Raw genomic sequence first — 20,009 nt, 5'->3', positions numbered from 1 at the left:
CCCACGATGTTGTGCCGAACATTTGACCTAGCTTAAGCACCCAGCCATGTACCTATTCAATTGCTGCTTAAAGGTCGCCAATGATTCTGACAATACACCAGCAGTTCTAGTGTACAGCTTAAAGAGATCTAAACACTTCCAGCAGAAAATTGCAAAGCTGCTGTGTTTTTATTCATAGCCTTGTTTTCAGTGACGAAGGGCTGGAGATGGATGTTTCTAAATTGTCATAATACTTGAGCCTCAGCAGAGTCATTCGTAAGGGCTGTTGGCTTCCTTTGGAGTGGGGTGAGCTGGTTGCAGCTTCCTCTGCCAGAACCAACCCACCATCCCTAATTAGATGGCATTGAGGGGACTTCTAATTGGCCACTTTGCATCCAATTGTGCCTGAAACTGTACAGCCACCTTGAGTGAGTTCACGACCTGGAAATTAATCGACAGTGGGTTCCCAATGCACATGGCAAAATTCCTCCCTACAGACTGGCGTCTCAGAATATTGGAAACGGGGACAACTGCCTTTATAAGAATTTGTTTGGAAAATTGAATGGGTAAAAATTCAAATATTTCAAAACACTTAGATTTGTCCCAATTTAAAATCTACCTCATAATATTAATATCTCTAGATTGTAGTTTTACAGCAAAGCACATAGTCCAGTAATAAAGTTTATGTAAGTACCTTAAAAACTCAAGTAATTTAATTCTTCATAGTTCCAATAGTTTCTACTCTGATTATTTATTCTTTATTTACAATAATATAATAATAATAATAAAATCTAGACATGAAAATGCTGCAGTAATGTAAAGCAATTTAACATCCCGATATAAATAGATAGTAATGACTATTTCAGGTTATTGTTTATAATTGAATTGGTTTGATTATTTAAGGTTATATAACTTGAAGAGTTTTGGTTTTCTCCAACATGCATAAAGTCTCTAGGAATTACACTTTGCCAGCAGCACAATCAAAAATAAATAATAAAGCAATGATCATTGGTGTGATGCTTGGAACAATTGCTGAGTACAACAGGTCAGAGGTTAGCACTGCTGCCTCACAGCACCAGGGTCGCAGATTCAATTTCAGCCTCGGGCAAATGTCTGTGTGGAGTTTGCACATTCTCCCTGTGTCTTCGTGGTTTTCCTCTAGGTGCTCCGGTTTCCTCCCACAGTCCAAAGATGTGCAGGTCAGATGAATTGGCCATGCTAAATTGCCCATAGTGTTAGGTGCATTAGTCAGAGGGAAATGGGTCTGGGTCGGTTACTCTTCGGAGGGTCGGTGTGGACTGGTTGGACTGAAGGGCCTGTTTCCACACTGTAGGGAATCTAATCTAATCTAATCTAATCTAATTGAAACACTATTCTCTTTAATTATACATAGTTCAGTTATAGGTGATATTAAGTTGTTACTCTTAGTAAGACTCAGACAGTTGGTTTGGAACATGGTAATATGACATTAGTGCTTCTCTCAGATTGAATAAAAACAGCACTGCTGGGAGTATGAAGTAAACTTAACATGTGTGATATCAAACTTAAGAGGCTAGATACTGAAAGTAAGGTGGAATAAGGAAGAAAACATTGCAGCACCCAGCACTTACATTACAAAATTACACACCAGAAATAAGCCATTCAGCCCAACTGATTCATCTGCTCTTTATGTTCCCCTGCACAATTTGCCTCGTACTCTGTTTCATCTCCCCAAATAAACATAACCTTCTTTTTCAGACATGCACTTACATAGATTTCCTTTAAATGCATCTAATATTTGCCTCAACTACAGCATGTAGTTGCTGGATGAATTTATTTTTTAGTAGCAACAATCTTATTTGTGACCCTCATTTTGGAATACCCTGAAAGCAGATAGCAAGCAAAACAAACTATACCCTAAATATTGTAGTAAATTGGGAATAAATTCAATTTTGAAGCTTGATTGGCTTGCACAATCATGACAGCTTCATGCATGAAGTTTATCGCTATTACAAAAAAGAATTGCCAGCCATTGACCAACCTTGTGCAGTATGATAAATATTTATTAATAATCTAATAAAGCACTCTTATTTTAGACAATATCTCACGCATAGTGGATAGGATAAGAGCTCCTGAGAATTGTACAGAAATTTGGCTGATATTTGTCACTTGAATTTGATATTCCATTTTAATCTCAAAAGGAATATGGACAATTTTTAAATCTAGTATAGGCATCTATAAATGTGTCAACACTGAATAGTGCAATATAATCTTGAAATAAGGCACTAGTAAAAATTACAGTAAAATATATAGATGAAGAAACACCACTTAGTGATTTATACTTTGTAAAGTCTGTGGATCATCACTTTTGCTGATCATTAATTGGTCTTCATTTAATAGTTCATTCCAAGTGGCTTGTTCTGGTACGGTATATTCTATTCTCTCCTGTGCCAGATGCTTCAGGATCAGGGTAGATAAAAAATGTGAGTCCATTTGTCCTTCCTCTAAGTCATCTGCAATGTAAAATATATAGATATGCGATTTGAAATACATATAAAATGCAATGTTATAAATATCAAAGAACTGTTGATTCAGGGACAATAATAGGAATTGTTTCTTCAATGGAAAACCACCTTCTGTTTAGTGCATTTTACAATGTTGATATCTACTGGTTGCTTCCAAGAAGTTTGCATCCTCACCGTCAAGTCTGTTGTTATCCATTGTGAATGAATTTACTGGCAATCAGTGGTATTATTCACTCCCGAATGAACATCTTGCTACGCATTCCATCAAATATTCCACCCATATTGTCACAACACTGTTAGACCATTTATTGCCAAATCCTAAACAGGCCCTACTTTTATTTTTGTTCAAGTTTTTCTGTTTTCCTCAGATATAAATGTATGGAATACAGCACAAGTGAGCCAACTGGCCATTTAGCTCACTGCACAATTTAATACAATCATGGCTGATTTAATTGTAACATCAACTCCACATGCCTGCCTACCCTCAAAGCATCTTCCACTTCACTTGCCAAATCTCTACCCACCTCTGCCTTAAAAAAATGAAAGGCTGTGCCTCCAACACCTTTCAGGAAGACTGCTGATGCTCTGTGAGAAATAAGTCTTCTCAGCTTTACCTTAAATAGCAAAGCTTTTAATTTAAAACAGACCACTAGTTTAGATTCTCCCACAAGCAGAAGCATCCTTTTCCTATCAAGTCACACAATGCCCCTCAAAACCTTTTATGTTTCAACCAGTTGCTTCTTCTTAATCTGGTTTATCAAACCTTTCCTCAAATGACAACATACCAATACAGGTCTAGTAAACCCTTTCTGAATTCATTCCAATGCATCTACTTTCTTCCTTCAAGAAAGAGACCAGTAATACTCTCCTTTTGTATGCATTTCCCTTTGCAGTAACAATAACATTTGATTAACTTTCCTATACTTGCCTTTTGCAATTCACCCTCTCCGAAAAATGTTCCTCTCCAGTCTTGAGCAGATGTCCTAAATCCTAGCATCTGGTATGCATTACAGCCTTCTGGACTCTTGTTCTTTGCTGGAGAGAACATTGTCAGTTCCCCTCACTGTACTGTCCCCTACTTCCACTACATTCCACTTCGCTGCCCCACTTGCTCATCGACCCTGCAACCCCAACTGTCAGCAAAACAAGCTGAACCTCAAACCTGTTGGACAATTCCAAAGACTGAGGTTTCTAGTGCATGCATCCTGGATCCCCTTACCTGCCTCACTTGCAGTCATACTCATCTGTTCAAATCAGAAGATCTTATTCTAAACGGTGTGACTGCCTCTTGGTCCAAAGCATCCAGGAAATTCTCTCCCACCCTGATATGTTACAATGTCTTAAGATCAGCTCCAACTCAAACTCTGAGCCCACACTCCTACAAATGCAAGTGCTTCCTATTGATGTTTTGCCCTGGGTCAGACTGGCATCCATGAGGTCCATATGCTGCAGCTGTGGCACATTGACACTCCTGCCACCTGTAAATTTATTTTAATTAACTGTTTAATCATTTTATTCACTTAGGTGTATTTTCTCAAAATAAATTTTATTAACCTTACCACCAATTCCCATACTATCCAGGTCTTAGGAATAGAACAGACTTTAACCAGTCACCAGATACTCAATAAACAGCTAGTTCCTTCCTCAGTAGTAGAGTAAGAACCAACCTGTAGAAGGTGAAAAAGGTGCTTTCCATAAGTATGTCATTTCAACTGCTTCTCAGTGGAGAATGTGTAAAATCTTAAGCTTTAGCATTTGAGAACTAAAATAGGAGATTTTAGTTAACTGCATACAAAATTAGATTTCTACAAAGAAGTTAAGGCTCTTTGACTCACAATTGCCAGCATCTAGGGCTGCTCATTTCAAAATCCTACTTGAATCCTATCCTTAAAGATGCAATCTCAAATTTTTCACAAAATCTCTCCTTTATTCTCTAATTCCTAATCAGTTGATGACTTCTATTTACACTGAACACTCCTAGTTCTCCTGTTATCCAAGCCACCTATTCTATTAGATTCTATGAGCACTGCCCCACAAGAAATCATCCAGCACCTGAAGATGACCCTGGAGCACCCACCCAACAGCATCCCATTCCCCCCATCACTGCATCCTATTTCCTGCATCCTCAATGTCAGGTTTCCACCTGCTCTGCAATACCCTCAGCAATGCCGTTTGGGACCATTTCTCTCTCATTCCTACATGGAATTAAGACCTTCATCCATCTTGAGGTGAACTATGCACATGATGACATTAAATCTCTTTCCTCTGCTAATATATGCTGCCTTCCTTTACATTGGACAGCCTTCTCCAGGCACCCTGCTTCACTTGGCCAGACTCTGTATCACCTTCAACTGGTGCCACCCAATCCCAATAATACCTGTTTTGGAAACACTTCCCTAAGAGTACAAATCAATGGCTACTCACTTTAAATCCAATTGACACACACTTGCTGCCTGTCACTTATATCCAGTCATGAATCTGAAGGCACGCATTGCATATGCACAGAAAATTTAATTGGGAAGAGAAATAATTCAGGTGACATGGCCTTTCATGAGAATACATGACATGCAAATGCATGCAAGAGGGCTTCATGATGTCTGTCATTTTAAAAATTGAAAGACTTGATTCCCAAGTTCCATGCTGATACCAGGAAGTTAATTTTGGGATTCTTACACAATTAAATTCCCTGACCCATCCTGCTACATTTTTCTGGTGGGATCACAAGATTTTATCCTGGATGTATGGCAAGGGACATAGATAGGGTAAGTGAATGAGTAAACATTTAGAATATGGAGTATAATGTGACAAGTTCTGAAGTTGTCCACTTTGGCAGACAAAAAGACAGAAATGCAGAGTGTAGTGATTGTAACAAGATCAGCCAGGTGGACATCATAGAACATGGTTCCCCGATTGCTGTTAACCTAGTCCAAGCAGGGAGCCCTGGCTGACAGATAAGAATAGGAGTGTCAGGCAGCTTGTTCACACTAAGAGCTAGCTCTGAGAGCTGGATCAAGGTCAAAGACTCTCCACGTGGGTGACTTGGTGAGAGGATATCGGCCTCTGTGGACGTATTTCACAGAGTATTATTTAAACTGAGTGAGATTGCAGAATGCTGCTGTACAGAAAGATTTGGGTGTTCTTTTGCATGAATCACAAAATGTTAGCATCCAGGTACAGCAAGTAATTAGAAGGAAAAATGAACATTGATTTTTCACTGCAAGGGGATGCAAAATGTAAATAAGGAAGTCTTGCTACAGCTTCCCAGGGCATTGGTGAGGCAATAACCTAGACTACTGTGCACAATGTCATGATAGCAATAAAATACAAGGCCATAAGATTTTGGAGCAGAATCAGGTATTTCGGCCCATCAATTCTGTTTCATCATTCAATGAAATCATGGCTGTTCTGATAGTCCTCAACTCCACTTTCCTGCTTTATCCCCATAACCCTTGATTCCTTCACTGGTTAAAAATCTATCTTAGCATTGAAAATACGCAGCCACTCAGCCTCTACAGTAAAGCATTCCACAGATTGATTGAGAAATGGAATTCCTCCTCATCTGTGTTTTAATGTGCAATCCCTTCATCTGAAATTGCGCCTTCTGCTCCTGTATTCTCCCACAAGGGGAAACAACCTCTCTGCATCAAAATATGGAACATTAGTTTTGAATTCCATCATCCGATTTTAATCCCTCTGACTTTAACGAACTGAGATGGTACAAGATCAGTTGACCACGTCACATATATTAGTTACAAGCTGCAAGAAACTAACATGAAATAACTAAAATCATCTAAACTTGAACTAACATTTTATCAAAAGACTCAAACTAGTCCACCCACTCAGGTATGAAAAGGTCCTCACTTATCTATATTTTACATGTTAGAGATGAAAGGCATCATCAAGTTTGGAAACAATGGACTCTGGCATTGAAGTACAGAAACCAGCTTGTATTTCAGGAAACTGCACTATGCAGAACAGGGGAGATGGATTTCTAACATCAGTACTTGAGAAATTTCTCTCACTTGGCATCTCAAGATTGGCTCAAGCTATCCAATAAACGTTCAACTGCATATTCCATTCATCTTCCTTTTGTATCAGGGTCGACTATCCAGCTGTTTGATTAATAACTGATAAAGGGAGTGAAGAGCTTAGGGTGGTCAGGTAGAAATTGAACTTAAGGCCACATAGTCGAGTCAAACATGATTTTATTGTATCGCAGAGCCAGACTGAGGGACTAAAGCAGCTACTCCTGCTCATTTTCTAATGTTTACATGATTTTTATTTGGACAATATTAGGAGACAGTAAGTAGATCAAACCATCTTATACTGAATATAAAGGAACATAGGAACGGGAGTAGGCCATGCTGCCCCTCAAGCCTGTTCTGCCATTCAATGAGATCATGACTGGAACCTTTGGCCCATATCCCTTTAAAACTTTGCTCAACAAAAAAATTATCTATCTCAGATTGAAGATTAACAAATGATCCAGCATCCACTGCCATTTGTAAGAGACCATTCCAAACATCTACCACCCTTCACGTGTAGGAGTACTTCCTCACATCTCTCCTGAACAGACTAGACCTAATTCTCATACAATGCCCCTTGTTCTAGAATCCCAAACACTAGAGACTAATTCTTTTTATCTGCTTTTTATCTACCCTATCTGAATGGCTGTGTTTTATTAATGCTTATACGAGTTAGTAAGAGTGCATCAAATGTTCAGCATTTATCAGCATTTTATACTAATGTGAAAATTGAACTACAGGATCTCTTACATACTGTAATATCTGATTCTCCATATCGAATGCAGAATACAGACAATTTTAATACACTGAATAACTTTCATGCTTACACAGTGTTAGTCAATTTAATGGTCTCTGACCTTTAACGGAGAGAACCCCATAATCATTCACAGTATTTATGACATTTCACTTTATAAGATAGTTGTAGTTAGCAACTGGGATTATACTTACCTTTGAAAAGATTCCCAAATCCTTGGAGCTCTACCCCAAGCACCATGAATTAACTTAGCTGGTGGTGTGCTTCCTACAGTTTTCGGGAATACACCCAGCTTAGTGAATGTAACAATCTAAAGGAAGGCTGTATTTGAACAAGCACTTAAAAGCAACCCTAATATGACTTTAAGTGTATGACTGTTATCTTCCTTATTTTATTTCTACACCATTTTGCAGTGAAAACCAATATTAAATCTGCCTTCTTAATTACTTGCTGTAACTGCAAGCTGACTTTTTGTGATTCATGTAAAAGAACATTTATATTGTTCTGTACTGCAACATTCTGCACTCTCTCTCTCTCTCTGCTAATAATGCTCAGCTAAGGATCCAAAAGATTTTCCCAGGTTTGGAAGGTTGTCTGAATAATGTTGGAGTATCGCATGCAATTCTGATTTCCCTGCTACAGGAAGGATATTATGAAACTTAAAAGGGTTCAGAAAAGATTTACAAGGATGTTGCCACAGTTAGAGGATTTGAGATACACGGAGAGCCTGAATAGACTGGGGATATTTTCCCTGGAGTGCCGGAAGCTGAGGGGTGACCATCTAGAGGTTTATAATATCATGACGGGCATGGATAGGGGGTATAGCTAAGGTTGTTGTTCCAGGGTAGGGGAGTTCAAAACTAGAGGACATAGGTTTAAAGTGAGAGGGGAAAGATTTAAAAGGGACCTAAGGGGTAACTTTTTCATGCAGAGGGTGGTGTGTGTATGGAATGAGCTGCCAGAGGTGGTGGTGGAGACTGGTAAAATTACAACATCAAAAAGGCATCTGGACAGGTATATGAATAGGAAGGTTTAGAGGGGTATGGGGCAAATTCTGGAAAATGGGACTGAATTAATTTGGGATATCTGGTTAGCATGGACAAGTTGGCTTGAAGGGTTGTTTCTCTGCTGTATATCTTTATGACTTTACTTAGTAAACTGCAGCCCCCCCATGCCTCTCATTTGGTTTACCTGGGTGTGTTTGCTCAGTGTCAGGAAGAAAAATCCAGCCCAGACTTCACAGGGAAGTTATCTGTCAGGTATGATTCAGAATCTGTGCCCTTTGATGGCTTTATTTTGATGTTAAAGGGTATGTCAGTGGTTGACAAATGCATGAATCAGAAATGGAGTGAACTCATGAGCATTCTTAAAAAAAGAGAACAGAAGAATAGCAATTTATTTGAATCATGAAACTCTGCATATATTATATAGTGAATTTAGAGTAATGTCTCTTTGCCACCTATGGAAATACATTTTGCTCATATGAAGACTGATGAAAAATTTGAGTTTTGCATCAATTTACATACTTGAATAGGAATTTGATGTAAATCATTTGATAATTGTCTCGATGGACTAAACTTGAGATTCTGTAACTCATATGAATTAGGACTAAACAAGTGCAGAAATAAATACTCATACATACCATCATATGGAATTAGTCTAAAGTAACCTGCACATTCTTGAGAGTTGTTCAGGATATTCACTAAGGTGATATAGAACAACTTGGCCTGCTCTAGGCGCTGTTCTTTGCTAAAGGCTGCAGTGGCATCATTCGACATTTCAAACAGTGACCCCAGTGGTGTGGCATATTCAAGGATACAATGATGAGGCTATGACAAGGAGGAAGGCACAATATTAGTGTTATGGTTAATAGCAAGTTGAAGGAGCGAGTTAATGAACTTATCTATTTTCATATCAATAGGTTAATATTTATTTATCTGAAGTATAATTTTTAGAATTAACGTCACCAAAAATTTTCAGTTTGTAAACAGCTCTTACGCATTCATATAAAATTTAGACCTTAAATATTCCACAGAATTCAACTCTAGAAGGTATAAGATAATCTTTAATTAATTGTAATGCATTCTGTACCCTGTTATTTTGATCATAAATGGTATAAATACTATTCTTGTAACTTCTTGCTTTTATTCCAGCTCTGTCAATACAGATCTCTGGCAGGTTTTGACAGAATTCAATCTTGCTGTCCATCTTCTCCAATTTGCCATAAATCTTACAGCTGAATGGGATTAGGATGTATAACTTCCAATTTTCTTTGCAATCTAGTACATTTTTAACATAGCATTTCTTTATTCTTTCTTCCAGATCTGATAAATAAAACAAAACATTGTTAACTTAAGCAGCAATACAAAATAAATAATGTGAAGTAATATTTTTAATTTCAAAGCATACAGGGAGGCGAGGTTTCAATTTGACTATTTTACTTCAGTTTTACAACTACTGTTAATAGTTTGAATGTTAATGCTTTCTATGTGATGTAAAATGTTACTGTAGTATTTTAATTAATACATCAATTTCATTATTGTTAGAGGTAAAGCAAATTATTTTAATTTTAGAGTAACTCTTAATAAAACAAAATGTAAATGGTCTGAGTAAGTAAATGTACAGTACTCTGTACTGTAAAAGTTAATAAAGTCAGTCCTTATGTAGCTCTGAAGTTAACCAACCTCCAAGTCAGAATTGAATTTGGTGAGGTTTCCTGTATATGATTACTGTGCAGTGCTTTCCAAAAACATTTTGTGTGGAATTTGGATTAGATATAATGATGGCGACTGTTGTATGTGCTGGAATGTCATGAACATTTCCAGCTAGATTCATAGATTTATACAGTGCAGAAAAGGTTCTTCCTATACCAATACAATCACCACTAAAAGTGCACTAATGCTAATTTCCTGCAATTGTTCAATATTCTTGAATGTTATGCTATTTGAAATAGTAAAACATTTTTAAAGGATGTAAGGTTTCCAGTCTTCACTATCTTCCCAGGGATTGCATTTCAGATTCACACCACCTGCTGCGTGAAATGAATCTCCTGCCCCTTACCCTCAAATTATGCCCTCTCATTATTGACCCCTCAACCAAGGGGAACAACTGCTCTCAATTCACTCTGTCCAAGCTCCTTATGTCTCCTCTGCTCTAAAGAAAACAATCCAAGCCTATCTAGTCTCTCCGTATGGCTCAATTTTCTCCAACCCAGGCAACATTGTGATGAACCTTCTCTGTACCCCCTCTAGTCGTATCACATCCTTACTGTAGTGAGGTGACCAATATTCCAGTTGTGGCCTGACCAATGCTCTATACAACTCCAACATTACCCCCTTGCTCTTATGCTCTGTGCCACAACTGATGAAAGCAAGTATCACATATTCCTTCCCGACTATCTTATTCTCGTGCTCTGCCGACTTCAGGGATCTGTGATCAATTACATCAAGATCTTTCTGTTCCTCTAAGCTACCCAGTTTTCAGCCATTCATTAAATATTTCCCTCATTTTTTTTCTTCCTCCAAAGTGCATCACCTCACACTTATCAGGGTTAAATACCATCTGCCACTGGTCTGCCATCTAACTTTTCCATGTATATCTTCCTGTAATCTACAACCATCTTCTTCACTATTAATCACTCTACTAATCTTGGTCTTGTCTGAAAATTTGCTTAACATTTTCATCTATATATTTATGTACATAACAAACAACAATGGTCCCAATTACTGATCCTTGTGGCACACTGACCTTCAGTCTCTCAAACAGTCTCTACCACTATGCTTTGTGTCCTCTCACTGGGACAGTTTCTAATCCATCTCCAGGTTTTCCTCAATTTTCCATGCCTTTTAATCTTCTCACTCAGTTTACCGTGTGGGACTTTCTCAAATGTTTTGATAAAATCCAGACAAACTATATCAACCAAACTTCTCTCATCAGCATATGTGATCACATTTTCAAAAAATTCGAACAAATTTTAATTTGCATAACCTCCCACTGACAAAATCATTCTGACTATCCCTAATTCATTCACGCCCTTCCAAGTGGGTGTTAATCTAGAATACCAAGGGTAACAAATAAACAGGAACAACACCATCTGGAACTTGCCCTCCAAGCCATTCACTATCCTGACTTGGAAATATATCACTATTCCTTCAGTGGCATTAAATCAAAATCCTGGAATTCCCTCCCTAATAATATAATGGGTCAGCCCATAGCATATAGACTGCAACAGTTCAAGAAGATCACTCACGACTACCTTTTCAAGAGCGATTAGAGCTGAGCAATAAATGCTGGTCCAGCAGCAACATGAATAAATAAAAACAAATTCCAACTACTACAAGTTTGTGGTTGGGATAATTTGCTATGATTCTCTTTCCTTTAAAAAGTCTAAGGGTCTACTTGATTAACAGTGGTAGAGGAAAATCACTTGTAAATCTTAACCAGAATATTGTTGTAAACAAAATGTAATTCATTGCATGACACCAATCAGGTAAAAGTTACATCAGGCAGTTGACCATTATTACAAGGATTATGAGAAGACCTAGCATAACAGGTCTGAGATCTGAAAATCTTCTGGCTTTTCCCCACCCAAGACTATATGATGTGAGATTAGGTAGAGCATAATGCAGTCTCCAACATCCTTTCAGGACCATTACCTTTAATAACAGTGACCTTGGAAAAGGTTCAGAGGAAAGCTACAATAAATTTTGTTGCAAAGGAACACCAGTTAATCAGAGATAGGTTGTCCTATGGATAATTGTTTTTATTTTTGCAGCTTGGGGTGAACCAGATGAGACACGGTTAAACAATAGGAACCAGAGTGGATCAGAAATTAGAGATTATTTTAAGTATTTGGAAATCATTGCCCAATGGTGTTCTGATTCTTTATAAATCTCAAGAAGGAGCTGGATCAGGTTCTAGACAGGCAGAGATTACATCCTGTAGAAGGTTTGGCTCAGATGATTTTGTGAAATGATTTTAACTGCCTGAGGGAGCTGTGAATCATTTTACACTTTTATTTGATTCCTTAATGACTCTGGGTATTCTGTTTCTTTTGCCTCTTCCAGGAACCTACAGACCTTGGGAATGCCTGTGGTGTGAAAGACTGTTGGAATGTAATGGTCAAACCATTTTGATGTGGGGTCACTTGAGGGACCAGCTAATCTTTTCCTGCTGCTAGTCTGTAACTAGGGATTGCTAATAAATCTTGGTCTTGCCAATGGAACTCATATTCTAAGAATGAATAGTAATAATAGTGAGTGAAAAAAAAAATCAAAAGAAAATGCAGATGTCAGAAATCAATCAAACCGTGAAAGGGTACATTGGATACTAAAAGTTATTGGTGTGCAAAAAAATATAAAAGGGAAGTACCATATAAAGACTTCAGGGAGAATATATTAACAAAGGGAGTATGAGGAAATGAGAGAAAAACATAACAATAAACTCTCAAGGAAACAAAGTAACTGAGAATCTAAGCAACCAAGGAAATCAAGACATTATGCAGTATAGCTTTTTTACAAGACTGGAAAGTCTATATCTCAATTTGAGCCACTTGGTCCTTCTCCACCATTTATGTTGATCTGATTGTTACCTCATCTATGCTCCAATCAAGTCATGTCTTTATCCTCAAAATTCCAGTGGATAAAGTCTAACCTATCCAATCTTTCCTCAAAAGGAAAAACACTCATTCAGGGAACTGTGCCCTAAACGGTCTCTATTTTGGTCTCTTTATTTGAGGAAGGAGGCTTTGGCTATGGAGGAAGTGGAATCATGGTTTATTAGATAACTCCAGTGATGAAGAACTGACATATGTAGAAAGCCTGGATCAGCGAGGACTATATTCACAGGAACTTCGAAGAATGAGGAGAAATCTCACGGAAACTGTTACAATTCTAACAGGACTAGGGTAGATGGGGGAAAGATGTTCATAATCACCAGTGAGTCCAGAACTAGGGATTACAGTCTAAGGATACTGGATAGGCCTTTAAGACTGAGATGAGAACTTACTTCACCCAGAGAGTGGAATTCTCTTCTATAGACAGCAGTTAAGGCCAAAGCATTGAATGTTTTCCATAAGGGAATTGATGTAGTTCTTAGGACTAAAGGGGAGCAAGGTACTACTTTGGGTGATCAGCCATGATCATATTGAATGGTAGTGCAGGTTTATAGGGCCAAATGGCCTACTCCTGCTTCTCTTTTCTGTGTTGCCCTATTTCCCTTACCCCTATCCACTCCCTGTTCATCCAAGTAAACCATCTCTGAACGATTTCATATGCAGTTACATCCTTTCTTAAATAAGGTGACTCATACTGTGCCCAGTGATCCAAATGAAGCAAAAACTCACTAATTTTATAATGAATTCACTTACAATAAGCAATAACATTCTATTAGTATTCATATCTAATCACTGTTTCTTTTGCAACTAATGCACTAGATCACTGCAACACAGTGCTCTGCTACTCCATACCATTTAGATAATATGCTTTTTTAAAATTCTTCCTGCCAAAATGGTCACATTGCATTCCTTTCCCAAATTTCCCAAATTGCATATCTTTGCCCACTCATTAAGCCTATCTATTTTCCTTTGTGGTCACCTTACTTTTAATTCACAATGTATTTTGTGACCTAACTTGGTATCTACAGCAAATTTGATAATTATAACTTCAATTCCTGCATCCAAGTCATTTATATAAATTGTCTGATTTTCTGTAGGATCAGTGCTCACTTTGTATTTTGTGCCACCTGTGATATACATTGTTCATCATTTTGCTGGTGAGACTGGGAATGGGGAACTTTGGCTGTTGCTGAGGCATGGTGGCATAAGGGAAATAAGACGGTGAGGGGACTTAATATTAATCATCTCAAGAAATGAGAGCAGAAGAAAGCAAACTTGCAATCTTCCAGCTTGCCTGCTCTCCCAAAGTGCTTGTTCCACCTTGTGGCTGACGGCAGGAGCACAGTGGAGCTACACGTGAAACAAGAATCTCAATCTACCAGAGAAGGAGATTTTGGACGCTGCCTATATTGCTGCAGCAGAAACACAAGAAAAACGGCATCCTGTGCAGATTTTAAAAATGGGACAAATAGCTACCTGGTGATCAGTGTGATCACACATCAATCTGGTAGCTGACCATTATTCTGTATTTACACCTGCTGTTTGGAATAGTGAATGCTGTGAGTCAAGCATCTTACACCCTCCCTCTTTCAAATGTTCTGGTGTGATAAAATGCTGCTCTAAGACTTTTAGTGGATTATAAATTGATAGTTTGTGCTGTCATTATGCTTATTTCCTTAATCTCTCAATATTGCTTTGTAATCATATGGTTCCAATTACACTACTTATGCTTAATACCACGTCATGGACAAATTTGCTCATTTGGCATTCTATTCCATGGTCTAAGTAATTCATTAATACACTGAAAAAGCACAGCTCCTTCACAAGATGCTACTTGTCATATTCTGCCAATTAGAGGGCCTGATTATTGTAGTTTTTCCTGGCTTTCAATCCATTTCTTAATCAGGGCAATAATTTGCCTTCATGTCTATTGCATCAACTTTAGCTATTTTTGTCTTATGAGAGCTTTCACCAGGTACTTTCTGCAGTCCTTATAAGTAAAATCCATAAATATTAATTTATCTACAAATTATTGGAGGTTAATGTATCATAAATGTCGAGTTTAGTGACATTCATTGTCAATGATATTTGGAATGCACTATCTGATGTTGAAAAGTTAGGATTCATTAACTTAGAACATATCTGTGAAGTCCTCATTCAATTCTCCTCTACCATGTCCTTAGTATTATCATTGATTGAGATATGAAGTCACAGACTGAGGTTTGCATAACACCTGCTGTTTGGGATAATATACGTCAGGAATTGAGCAATTCTTATGCCGTCAATCTTCTTGGATCCCCTTACTCCTCCCTGTTCTGTTGGGATAAACAGCTCAATAGTTTTTGGACTGTACCAAGTAATTGTCTAATCATTATTGTTCTGCTGGTCTTTTTTTGTTTTAAGGTCATATTGGCCAAGAATGAATTGATTACTTTGTACACATCTCAAACATCTTTTCCTTTTGCTTTGATGTTTCATTAAAATGGTCAATTCCTTCCTTAAAACATCAGAGAAAGGATTTTGATAAGAGCTACCAAATCCTTGCACAAGCTCAGTGCCAGCAATAATGTTTTTAAACAATAATGAATAACAATTCCCAAGGAATCAATCTGTTCATCATGAATGTTGCACATCTGCAAGAAGAACAAAGAATGTGGAATATTTTGTTGACGTCTGGGTATCGATAGACTTATTCTATCAAGTCCATCAACTAAACAGTGACTCATATGTATCATAATCACACTATACAAATTAGGAGCACAAGTAGGCCTCTCAGCCTCTTCAACCTTCTCTGTCATTCAATAAGGCCACAGTTGATCTAGTTACTTCACATTCCTGAGTACTCCTGGTAACTTTTCATGACCTTGCTCATCAAGAATCTATCCAACTCTGTCTTAAAAATACTTAATACTGTTGAGAGAATTTTTCTTGCCTCATTTGTTTTAAATGGATGACTCTTGATTTTTTTTAAACAGTAATCTTTCATTCTAGACTATTTCCAAAGAAGCAATATCCTCTCAATACCTGCCTTGTCAAGATCCCATGGTATCTTACATGATTCAATGAAGTTACCCTCTAAATCTTCTAAACTATGGTGGATGCAAATCTCATTCCTGATGAAGGGCTTTTGCCCAAAACATCGATTTCAAAGCTCCTTGGATGCTGCCTGAACTGCTGTGCTCTTCTACCACCACTAATCCAGAATCTGGATGCAAATCTAGTTTGTCCAACCTTTCCTCATAAGGCAACCTGTCCATTTCAGGTATTAGTCCAGCAGACCACTGAACTGCTTCCAGACAGACTTACATCTTGTCTTAAGTAAGGAATCCAATGCAGTACACAGTACTTCAGATATTATCTCAACAATGCATAATACAAAAGCCATAACCTCCCTACCTTTGTATTCAATTCTCCTCGCAATAAACAATAACATTCTATTAGCTTTCCTAATTACGTTCTATGAACATTGTGTGAATTATATCAGGACTTGTTATGGAATTAATTGATGAATCTAATTAGTTTTTAATATTTATGTATAAAATATACAAGCAAATAGGGTAGATTTTAAATAGTTCATAATGCAATATGGCCAGTGGTCATTGACTGGTATTATAATGGCATCAGTAGAAAACTTACAAAAGAAATGTTATTAATACTCACTTGGCAAAATTAATTTCAGGTAACCAACGTAATAGGACCAAGCCAATCCATGAGCAACATTAAATTTACTCTTCTCACAGATTTCTGAAATTTCAGCTGGAGTGAGATCCTGCAGAATAGTGTCAAAACATATTACTCAGGTAAATACACATATGTGTACTAAAAACAGAAAATATGTATTTCATAGGCACGGGCACATTTATTAGATTTAACACAATAGTGTTGCAATGTCTAAATTGAAAGAAAACATTGACAAAAGTATTCACTCCAAAACTTTAAACATATCAAATGTATTTTTGAGAATGTGAATTTTTTTTCATTCCTATTGAAAATCTACTGATCACCATCTATACCTTTCTGAAACTCACAATATGTCAGTCCAAATGGGCTGAAGTTCCTATATGAAGGTAGGAACAGTGGAGAATGTGTTGGATGGCATCATGTGTGTCGTGGTTCAGAGTGAGATATAATGCATGTGCTTCTCAGCTTTTTATCAACACAAGCAAGATGCTACACAATTCATTCAATACAGTGCACGTTGAATATGTTATGGACTGGACTGGGCCCCCTCAAAGAATATTAAGAAGTTAGCCTACACCCTAACTGTATTTTACTTTAAAGGTAAATATCACATGCAATTTGATTGGTCAAACTACCTGATATTAAGCAAAACACTATTTATTCAAACACTATAGTTAAAATGTAACAAAAGAAAGATGATGTTGGAATAACCGTCAGAAAACCTCACAGAATATGGGAAACGTGTAAAGCCCACAGGGCATAGGCACTTCAAGAGCTAGGAGCCTCAGGGATTGCAGCACATTGTGGGATATGAAGACTGGGGTTAAGTTGTGGATCACAGGCAGAGCTTTACCCTGGGGCCCATAGCTCTTGAGGTGCCTATACCCTGTCAGCTTTACATGCTTTCCATATTGGAACTCTTCCCATAGTGAATATGACTTGCCTTGAGGTCCCCCTACTTCAAGACTACACAGTCCCCAACTATACACTACCAGATCCCATCCATCCTAAGACCAACTGCCTCCCATAACTGTGATCATTCCCTCTGCAATCAAATATAATGAGGCCAATCCCCAGTTTTGAGTTGCCTGCAGCATTGACAACATCATGGATTATCCCTGAAATGCCCCAGATTATGTACATTCCACCCTGCCTGACTGACTGTGGCCTCTGAACTAAATTTAAACCTCAGGACCAGAGACTACTGACTACGCTTCCCAACAAAGCTGCCACAGCCTAACTGATATCATGTTGCCTGATGGACTGAAGCTGTTGTATTGTCCATTGGCCAGTTGTGTAGATTGTAGGATAAGGAGACACCATATCTGATGATCACAGAGATATGAGCCACAATTGTAGAAGTTCCATCTAAAGTAAAGAATAGATACCAAAACAATTGTGAAGTCACATGGACTTGAACCAGGGGAACTAACCCAATGCTTACCTCATTTTTACTGTCGAGTTTTGAAGCATCAAATTTCTCAACTGGGGCGGGAAGGAATTTATTTGGGAAGGGAAGTTAATAGGGTGCAATATTTAAGAAATGAGATACAAATTCATACAAATGGGTTTCCTGTCACCCTATAGTGTGAATTTGATCACACCATCTGAGAAGATAGGACTTATGTCTTCCCAACACACAAATCTGACTTTTGGACTCATTTGATTACACCATCCTGTTTGTCATTATTTTTATCACCTTAGGAAGGTGAAAATGACACCCTGTACTTCTACAGGGTCACAAATATTAACTTTACTTTTAATTAGATTCCTGACTGCAGGGTTTCACAAACTCCCATGTGGGTTGAGAGAACAATTTGTGTTTGAAAGCTCTGAGGCAGCAATGGCTACTGTAGAGCTTAGATTGACCCCAATAAGAACTAATGCCTACTCTAATACACTCAATGACTGAAATCTCTCCCTCCACCATACAATGACTGTCATTCTTTCAGTCCCATCAAAAGTTCATATTGGATAAGAACTCCAAGACATTAACATATAATATGGAGTAACATTGGATAAAAACTTTGGGAAACACTTTCCTACTGTTTCTTAATTAAATAGTTGGGTATTTTAGGAATTTTGTTACCCTTTAAATAAATCTAACTTTCTGCCTATATGTAAAAGCTGATATAAAATAAAACTAACTCACAAAATAACTGTATTACGAACTGTACGTCAAGCTGTTATTAGGGAAATTTTTTATTCACTCACTGGACGTGTGATTTGCTGGTCAGGTCAGATTATTGCCCATCTTTAATTGCCCTTGTATTGTGTGGCTTGCTGGGCCATTTCAGAGTAGACAAGCAGGAGCTGGAGGAACACCACCATTTCAGAGGGCAGTTCAGAATCAACAACATTGCTGTAGGTCTGGAGACGCATGTAGACCAGTCCAGATTTTCTTCCAAAAGGACATTAGTGAATCAGATGGGTTACCTCAACAATCATCAATGGTGGCATGGTCATCATAACTTTTAATTCCAAAGTTTTCACTGAAATCAAATTTCACCGTCTGTCATGGTGGGATTCAAACCCACATCCCAGCATATTAGACTAGGATTCTGGATTACCAGCCCAGTCACACCATCACTTCTCCACCCCATTCATACACTTCTTCTTAGATTCTACTTCAGCCTTAACTAAACATGCCATAGAATTCACCAGCCAATTAGTGTCAAAGAAAGAAAACCTGAAACAGACAAAGATTCCCGAAAATATCTGGGGATTAAGTATTACAAAATGTAGTTTTAGTAAAGAAATACTTACAAGGAATCCAAAAACCTTGAGGAAAGCACAGCAGAAACAGTAACTGCTTACATTCCATGCCAAAGAACTTGTAAAATGAACATCATTAATCCTACAGTGCTGAACAATGCAATAGAATAGTATAAATACTACTAATCGATAGCCATATCCGTTTTGATTAAATGATGCACTAAAAGCCTTCCAGCTATTTTTGTATCTGCAAAATAAGAGTATGATTGAAAGTTCATTATAAATATTAGTAAGAAAAATTAAACTACTTTACTCATACAAGAAATAATTAACCCAGTTTTTACAGTGTCATGCATTTAAATAGATTCTTAGCCAATTAGAAATTGTTCAATCATCAATTTCGATCTGTAGACAGCTATACAAATTAACCATCATCATGTGGAAGGAATTAAGAGGCTTGAAAGTAAAATATTTCTTGGGAGTGGGGTCAAGTCCTACCTGCTCCAGAGGTGTGAAATAGCACCTCTGAGGAGGTTGATTAGAAAATATTTTACAATATTTTTTGCTAACTCTTCAGCAGTTTTTCCATAGATAATGTTATAAGCCAAGGCTTCATGCTCATTTTTTGAGTATGACGAAACTATTGAACATGGTTAGAGAGTCAATGGTCAGAGACTAAGATGTTTCTTAATACTGAGAATTATTGTAGGTTAAAATACTTTATCATGAGCATTGAG

At 37.6% G+C, this 20,009-nt stretch overlaps 1 protein-coding gene across 1 annotated transcript in view; it reads right to left on the bottom strand.

The window, feature by feature from the left end:
• Positions 1–2,050: 2,050 nt before the first annotated feature.
• The window catches only part of sting1 (stimulator of interferon response cGAMP interactor 1), a 29,832-nt gene continuing 11,873 nt past the window's right edge, over positions 2,051–20,009 (bottom strand). Inside the window, exons 3-7 of the mRNA XM_072590195.1 lie at positions 19,324–19,519; positions 16,537–16,645; positions 9,354–9,586; positions 8,905–9,091; positions 2,051–2,471 (exon numbers count right to left, since the gene is read on the bottom strand). Coding sequence (XP_072446296.1) covers positions 2,287–2,471; positions 8,905–9,091; positions 9,354–9,586; positions 16,537–16,645; positions 19,324–19,519 — 910 coding nt within the window. The 3' untranslated portion in view covers positions 2,051–2,286. The remainder of the gene's footprint in view (positions 2,472–8,904; positions 9,092–9,353; positions 9,587–16,536; positions 16,646–19,323; positions 19,520–20,009) is intronic.

The sequence above is a fragment of the Chiloscyllium punctatum genome, chromosome 20, assembly GCF_047496795.1.
Source record: "Chiloscyllium punctatum isolate Juve2018m chromosome 20, sChiPun1.3, whole genome shotgun sequence".
NCBI lineage: Eukaryota > Metazoa > Chordata > Chondrichthyes > Orectolobiformes > Hemiscylliidae > Chiloscyllium > Chiloscyllium punctatum.
The sequence above is the reverse complement of the archived record's forward strand: the minus strand, read 5'-3'. Positions and strand labels throughout refer to the sequence as shown.